The sequence below is a fragment of the Erinaceus europaeus genome, unplaced genomic scaffold, assembly GCF_950295315.1.
Source record: "Erinaceus europaeus unplaced genomic scaffold, mEriEur2.1 scaffold_373, whole genome shotgun sequence".
Taxonomy (NCBI): Eukaryota; Metazoa; Chordata; class Mammalia; order Eulipotyphla; family Erinaceidae; genus Erinaceus; species Erinaceus europaeus.
Window position 1 is genome coordinate 25,233 of NW_026647842.1, and position 7,461 is coordinate 32,693.

The 7,461-nt window shown below is 71.0% G+C and overlaps 1 protein-coding gene across 1 annotated transcript; it reads right to left on the reverse strand.

Annotated features, from left to right (window-relative positions):
- Positions 1-279: 279 nt before the first annotated feature.
- HMX1 (H6 family homeobox 1) lies at positions 280-2,770 on the reverse strand. The gene is made up of 2 exons (XM_060184447.1): positions 2,326-2,770; positions 280-860 (listed from the first exon to the last, which is right to left on the reverse strand). The coding sequence occupies exons 1-2, from the start codon at positions 2,654-2,656 to the stop codon at positions 280-282; spliced, it is 912 nt and encodes a 303-aa protein (XP_060040430.1). The 5' UTR covers positions 2,657-2,770.
- Positions 2,771-7,461: the final 4,691 nt, after the last annotated feature.

The window sequence follows — 7,461 nt, forward strand, 5'->3', positions numbered from 1 at the left end:
AGTGGGGGCAGCAGGTCCAGTCCTGCGCGGCGGGGGACCCCTGGCGCCCCCTGGCCCTCTTTGAGCCCGCACGCCCTCTGCCCTGCTCGGTGCCCTGCGGGGTGCAGTGGATGGAGCGCCTGCAGTGGCTGCAGTGCTGAGGTCCTGGAGAGCCCACGGGCTTGGGGCGGCCCCAGGCGCCCAGGGGAGTCCAGCGGTGTCCAGGGGCATCCGCAGGGCATCAGGGCATCGCAGGGTGTCCAGGGACGTCGGGGCGTCGCGCCCTCGCTCCCGCGGCGGTCACACCAGGCCGGGCATCTGCGCGCGCAGGAAGGGCAGGGCGCCGGTGGCGGCAGCGGGGAAGGCGCCCAGTGGGTAGGCCAGGGCGCCCGGGAAGCCGAGAAGCGGGGGCGGCGCGGGGGCGGCGGGCGCCAGCGGGAAGGGCGGCGCGGGCGCGGGCGGGCTCTCGTGGTACAGCACCGGCACCCGCACCAGGCGCTGCGGCCCGGGCGGCGGGGACAGGCTGGCCGCCTCCAGCTCGGCCGCCAGCTGCCGCTTCCACTTGTTGCGCCGGTTCTGGAACCAGATCTTGACCTGCGTCTCCGTCAGGTGCAAGGACGCGGCCAGGCCGGCGCGCTCCGCGCTGCTCAGGTAGCGCTTCAGGTCGAAGGTGGACTCGAGCTGGAAGACCTGGCTGCGGGAGAACACCGTGCGGGTCTTCTTCTTGCGGCCGCCGCGCGCCTCCCCCGCCGCGGGTGCCTCCTCCTCCGCGCCGCTCGCCGGGCCGCGCCCCGCTCCCGCTCCCGCTCCCGGGCCCCGCGCCCAGGCGCCCCCGGCGCGCCCCAGCTCCTCGCCCGTCTCCGGAGAGTCGCGGTCGCTGGCTGCGGGAGAGAGGGGGCACGCGGTCGGCCTTGGGGCGCCCCCGGCCCGGCCCGGCCCGGCTGCCCTCGCCCCACCCCGCGGAGACCAGGCCGCGCTGGCCGCTCTCAGGCGGTCCGGTTGTGGGTGAACAAAACGAAAGCACAAAGGAGAGACCCCGCACCCCTCCCCAGCCCCCACCCCGGGAAGGCGCCCCAGCCCAGCCCCTCAAATACTGGCTGCAACGGGGCGGACCCCAGCAGGGGCGAACCCGCTTGCGAAGAAGCAAACCGGCCCCCCAACCGACAGGGACGCTCACGGTGCCTCACCCCTGCCCCGCGCCCGCGGGTGCTCCCCAAAAGGGGTGCAACCCTCACCCCCGCGGCCGAGCCTGTAGATTTGGGGGCGCAGGCCCCGCTGCAGTTTGGGGCGGGGGTGGTGGGGGGGAGGCAGAGGGTCCAGCCAGGTTCACAGGGAGTTAGTAGGCCCTGCAGGGCCTAGGTGGCCGCACCCCACCCCTGGGCGCAGGGAGCTTGGCCCACGGGTGCCCAGAACAGCCAGTGTCCGGGCCGCACCCTCAGAGGTGGCTCAGGGTGCGGGAGCCCCTGCCTCCCCTCAGCACCCCAAGCAGCCACGCAGAAGCCCCCAAACCGAAGCCAGGCACCCAGGGGCGCCCACAGGCTGCAGAGAGAAGCCGCGGCCAGGACCCGCCTGGCACGAAATGAGTGAGCACCCCCGCGCTTCCAGAGCTTGGGGGGCGGGGGTCACGGGCAAGGGGCTCGGCGGGGGCGGGGGGGGGCGCACGGGGGCAGGACTCACACCCCCACACGGTTTTCTGTCGGCTCTATTCTGGGGACAGCCCCAGTTTACGGGAAGGGCTGGGGCCCCTGGGCGGGTCCTGACATGGGGGTGTCCTTCTGGGGGGGTCCAGCTCCCAGAGATGTTCACGCGGCCACGGCCCCAGAGATCCCAGCGGCCCCGGAGCTTGGGGCTCCAGGCCTGGGGGTGTCCCCGTCAAGGACAGGCTCTGAGGAGAGGCAGCTGCGGGGAGGGCCAGGAAACGGGGGTGGGAAGGGGTGAGCGGCTTCTGGGCAGAGACCCCCCAGTTCCAGAGCCGCCATGGAAACAAAGGCGGGGGGGGGGGGCGGGGGAGAGCAAAAGGGGTCGGGGTGGGGGCGCTGCTGCCCGGCGGCCTAGTGCGGGGCTGACGCGGGACAGGCTTGTGGGCCGCTCCCTCCCCGCCGCGGCCCCACATCAGGCCTGGGACCCCGCTCCGCCCCAGTTTCTCTCCCGCACCCCACCCCCGCCCGCGGTGCCAGTTTGCGCCCGGGCCCGGCCTCCAGGCTGTGCGCCGCCCGTCCCCGCCAGCCCTCGGGTGTCCCCAGGAGGCGCGGGCCTAGCCGGGTGGGAGTGGAGCCCCGGGAGCCGGCCCGCACCCCGCGCCCAGCACCCCGAGTCCTGCAACCGCAGCCCGCGCCCCGCACTCACCGTCAGGACTGAGGCCGCCTCCGGAGCCGCCGAGCGCCCGCGGGCACCAGCTCGTCCCGCCCAGCGCGGGGGGCGGCCCGGGCCCGGGGGGCGGCCGGGGACCCAGGCCCAGCGTCCGCGCCCGCGCCTCCCCGCCGGGCCCCGCGCCCGCCCGCCCGCCCCGCCGCTGCCCCCGCCGCTGCCCCCGCCGGGCCTCCGCGGCCCCGTCCTCCGCGGCCCCGCCATCCCCGCGGCCCCCGCCCCGCGCCCCGGCCGCCAGCAAGTTCTCGATGAGGAAGGAGGCGGCGCGGGCCGGCGTGGCGCGCCCCGGCTGGGTCAGGTCCTCCGGCATCGCGGCCGTCGGGGAGCGGGACCGCGGCTGCTCTCGGACCCGCGCCGGGCGCCGGCGGGCAGGAGCGGGGCGGGGCGGGCGGCGGGTGGGACGAGCGAGCGAGGCGCCCCTCACCCCGCGCCCCCGCCCCCCGCAGCGCCGCCCCGCCCCCGCCGCGAGCCCCGCGCCCCGCGCCCCGCGGATGGGGGGGGCTGGGGGCCGCGGCCGCGGTCCCGGGAGGGGGGCGGGGCTTCCCGGGGAGGCCGCCCATTGGCTGCGGACAGCTGGACGCGGCCGGCCAATCGGCGCCCCGGACGCTGGACATCGGGGTGACCGCGCGTGTGCGGGGCGCGGGGCCGCCGGGGCTGGGCGGGGGCGGCGGCCCGGGTCGCGGTCGCGGTCGCGGTCGCTGGGCGAGGCCGCCGGGCCAGGTCCCAGACCCAGAGCGCGGCGAGGAAGCCCTGCCCGGTGGCTGGCCGGGTCCCGCGGCTGTAAGACCCGGGGGCGCCCCCGCCCCGCCCCGCCCCGCCCCGCCTTTGAGGGGAGGGGGCTCCCGCAGGCCGGGGTTGCCCCCTGGATCTGCAGCCCACCCCGCGTCCAGGAGGACCCGAGACCGCCCTCCTCGGGCCCCACCTGCCGCCCCCGAAGAAGCACCCACAGCCCCCGGCCCCCCCGCCCCCCGCCCCGCAGCCCCCACCTCCCGGCTGGCCCGCGGCCGCCATCCGCACCCGGTTTAGTCGCGAGGGACTTGCCACCCCCGCCCCCGAGCCTTGAAAACCCGCCTCCACCTTCTCGGCTCCCTTCCTCGCCTCTCCCCAGCTGGGCCATGGCCCCAAATCTGCTCTGGGGGACCGCACGGGGACAGCCCCCTTCCCGGCTCCCACCCCCACTCTCGCCAACTGTTGTGACGCCACCGGTGTCTCAGGCTGCAGTGTTAGAGAGAGAGAGAGAGAGAGAGAGAGAGAGAGAGAGGTGGAGGATGGAGGCTCCGAGTGCCCCCCCAGCGGCACCCAAGGCCAGGGCGCCCCCAGCCCCCCTGGAGTTGCAGCCCCCAGCGGTGAGGGTGCGGGACCTCAGGGTGGATGCCCAGCCCTCCAGGATGGGTTCCTGTGACTATGTCATGTCGGCAGTTCACTCTCTGCTGGGGGGATTCTGCCAGGTGTGCGCCCCAGACGGATCTGGGGGGGGGGGCAGCAGCTCAGTGCGCCCAGGGCGGCTGAACCCTCATCTCTGCAAGCTCTCATTCTGTCTGTGGGGGCCTCTTTTAAAATCATCCTTGTATATTCATTTGATAAAGACAGCCAGAAATCAAGAAGACTGGGGAGACGGACACCTGCAGCCCTGCTTCACCCCTCACAAAGCTTTTCCGCTGCAGGTGGGGCCCTGGGGGCTTGAACCCTGCACTCAGGGTCTCTGGGTTTCTTTTCTTTTCTTTATTGAGGGGGGGGATGCTGCAGGATGGAGCAGGGACATGGAAGTGGGAGCTGGGGTGGCCATGGAGGGGCACTGGGGAGCTCCTGAGGGCTGTGGGGTTGAACTGTCAGGTGCAGCAGGCTTTGGGGGGTGACTGGAGGGCAGGTAAAGTGGGGGCAGAGAAGCCCCTCATAGTCCCAGCAGTCAGCACTGAAGTCCCCCCAGGGGAGCCCCCATCAGGTGGTGCTCAGAACAGCTCTTGCAGCTGAGGGACCCTTGGGTGGGGCCTGCAGGTGCCCTGGGAGGCTGGGTGTGCCCAGCTGTGGAGATGCAGGCCTGGGGATCTGAGGAAATTGTGGGGGTTGGGGGCAAGCTCCAGGCACTGCAAGGAGGGTGTCACAACTTCCCAGGCCCTAGGGGGTGGAGGAGGGGAGAGGAGCAGGAGGGAGGGGTGCAGACAGAGGGAGGGAGGGACCTTGGGGAGAGGAGGGGAAGAACAGGGAGGAGTCAGGGCAGACAAGCCCACTGGGGACAGGATGGGGGATGGGGGACAGGACAGGGCTCTGTGAGGTGTCAGGCTCAGCTCCAGAGGTCCAGGAGCACCTAGTGTCCTGTGCCCACCTGGAGCCCAGTGTCCTGGGTCCTCTGCCCACCCTGGAGTCCAGGGCCACCCCTACGCAGCCCCCAGGGTGGTCACAGGCAGCCTTGCCAGGAAGCCATGCTCACTGGCCTGGTGCAGGCAGCAGGGGGGGGGGGCTCCCTGTCTCCAGTGTGAACCCAGCTCCAGTGTGACGGACGCTCTGAGGACTGTACGTGAAACACTGGCTCTGAGCTGCTTCCATCAGCACCTGGCTTTTCCCAACTGTGCATCCCCTCCCAGGTCATGAGCCTACCCATGCACCCACCCACCCATCCAGCCAGCCAGCCATCATCCACCACCCATCCATCCCTCCATCCACAGATGCTACGCATTCATCCTTTCTCCCACCTACCCATCATCCTTCCATCCATCCATTCACCTGTCTGTCCATCATCCATCCATCCATCCATCCCTACATTGGGGGAGGTAGTACAATGGTTATTCAAAGAGACTGTCCTGCCTGAGGCCCAGGTTCAAGCCTGGTAAACAAACACATTGGTTTCCATCCTGTCCCTACATCCATCCACCCACCCATCTACGACCCGTTCCTGCCCAGCCCACACACTACCCCATGTGTGTCAGTAGCTAAGGGGCATGGGTACTGTTGTCCTAGGGGTCTGGCACCCAGCAGTGAGCACTGGGCACCCCCCAGCAATGAGCCCTGGGCACCCCCCCAGCAGTGAGCCCTGGGTACCCCCCCAGCAGTGGGCCCTGGGCACCCCCCAGCAATGAGCCCTGGGCACCCCCCCAGCAGTGAGACTTGCCCACCCCAGCAATGAGCCCTGGGCACCCCCCAGCAATGAGCCCTAGGCAACCCCCCAGCAGTGAGCCCTGGGCACCCCCCCAGCAGTGAGCCCTGGGCACCCCCCTAGCAGTGAGCCCTGGGCACCCCCCCAGCAGTGAGCCCTGGGCAACCCCCCAGCAGTGAGCCCTGGGCAACCCCCCAGCAGTGAGCCCTGGGCACCCCCCGAGCAGTGAGCCGAGGGCACCCCCCTAGCAGTGAGCCCTGGGCACCCCCCAGCAATGAGCCCTGGGCACCCCCCCAGCAATGAGCCCTGGTCATCCCCCCCAGCAGTGAGCCCTGGGCACCCCCTAGCAGTAGACCTGGGCACCCCCCCCAGCAATGAGCCCTGGGCACACACCCCCCAGCAGTGAGCCCTGGGCAACCCCCCAGCAGTGAGCCCTAGGCAACCCCCCAGCAGTGAGCCCTGGGCAACCCCCCAGCAGTGAGCCCTGGGCAACCCCCCAGCAGTGAGCCCTGGGCACTTCCCAGCAGTGAGCCCTGGGCACCCCCCCAGCAGTGAGCCCTGGGCAACCCCCCAGCAGTGAGCCCTGGGCAACCCCCCAGCAGTGAGCCCTGGGCGCCCCCCCAGCAGTGAGCCCTGGGCACCCCCCAGCAGTGAGCCCTGGGCAACCCCCCAGCAGTGAGCCCTGGGCAACCCCCCAGCAGTGAGCCCTGGGCAACCCCCCAGCAGTGAGCCCTGGGCAACCCCCCAGCAGTGAGCCCTGGGCACTTCCCAGCAATGAGCCCCGGGCACACACACCCCCAGCAGTAGGCCTGGGCTCCTTGTGGCCAGTGGGAGGGGAGCAACAGTTTTGGCAGCTCTCCATGGACTCAGAGCCTGCCCCCTGCCCCCAAAGGTTCCTGGCCGGCCCCCAGGAGTCACACTTCCAGTGCAGGCACCTTCCGGGTCCCGGGAAGGCTCTGGAAGCCTCGGAGCTTCTCGGCGGGGAGGCCTGGTTCCAATCTGGCACCCTGAGGTGGGAGCGGGCTTGGGTTTCGTGGAGGAGGCCAGATTCGTCCTCCGTGAGCCCCGCCGCCAGGGTGACCTTGATTGGAAGTGACTGGGGCTGGAGCCGTGAGCAGGACAAAGGCCGGCCAGACCTCTTCCCTCTCCGGGAGCCCAGGGAAGCTTCTGGAAGCCTGCTGGGCCGTCTGGTCCGCCCCTCGGGCCTGGGGGGGGGGCAGTCAAGTGCCCCAGGAATGCTTGGCGCCCTGCCCCCCCAGGAGTGGAGCAGAAGGTCCCACAGGTGCAGCAAACCAGCCTTCACCCCCCCAGGGCTCTCAGACCCGCAGACGTTCAGGAAGACGCCCCCACTAGGCAGGTGTGGGTCAGCAGCTAGGGGCAGTCAGGCCCGACCCCCAGTGTCTCCTCAGCACTGCCCGGGAGCCTGCCGGCGCTGGAGGGGATGTCTCGCCTGCACACCCGTGGACACACTCACACTCAGGTCTGGTCACAGCTGCACACCCAGCCCAGCACCCGTGGGCTCCCTGTGCACTGGGCTGCAGGCTGGTGTGCTTACTGGCAGGTGGGGGTGGGTGCTAGCGGGCAGTGACTAGACTGACCCTGGCCGGGTGGGGTGGTGGGTGGGGAGCCTCACCAGCTCACCAGGCTCCAGCCCTGCCCGCACCCCTCTGTGGAGCCCCTTGCCCGGAACCCTGCACCCCACCTGGGAGTCAGCGCAGGAGGGGATTCTGGCTGTGGGTGTCTCTCTCCTTTCCACCTGGCCCTTGGGCCCCTGCGTGTGACCCCCTGACAGTGATGCTCCCTTTCCACCCTGTTCTGAGTACCGTTCTGAGTACCGTTCTGAGTACCATTCTGAGTACTGTTCTGAGTACCGTTCTGAGTATGTCCCCCCATCTCATCTTTCAAACTCTGGACCCCCATCTGCCTTTCAGGGACCCCAGAGTCCCCTTCGTCAATCACTTTTGGGGTCACCCCTGCAGGGGCTGCAGAGCACCCCTACACTCCACACACCCGGTCGGGGTGGG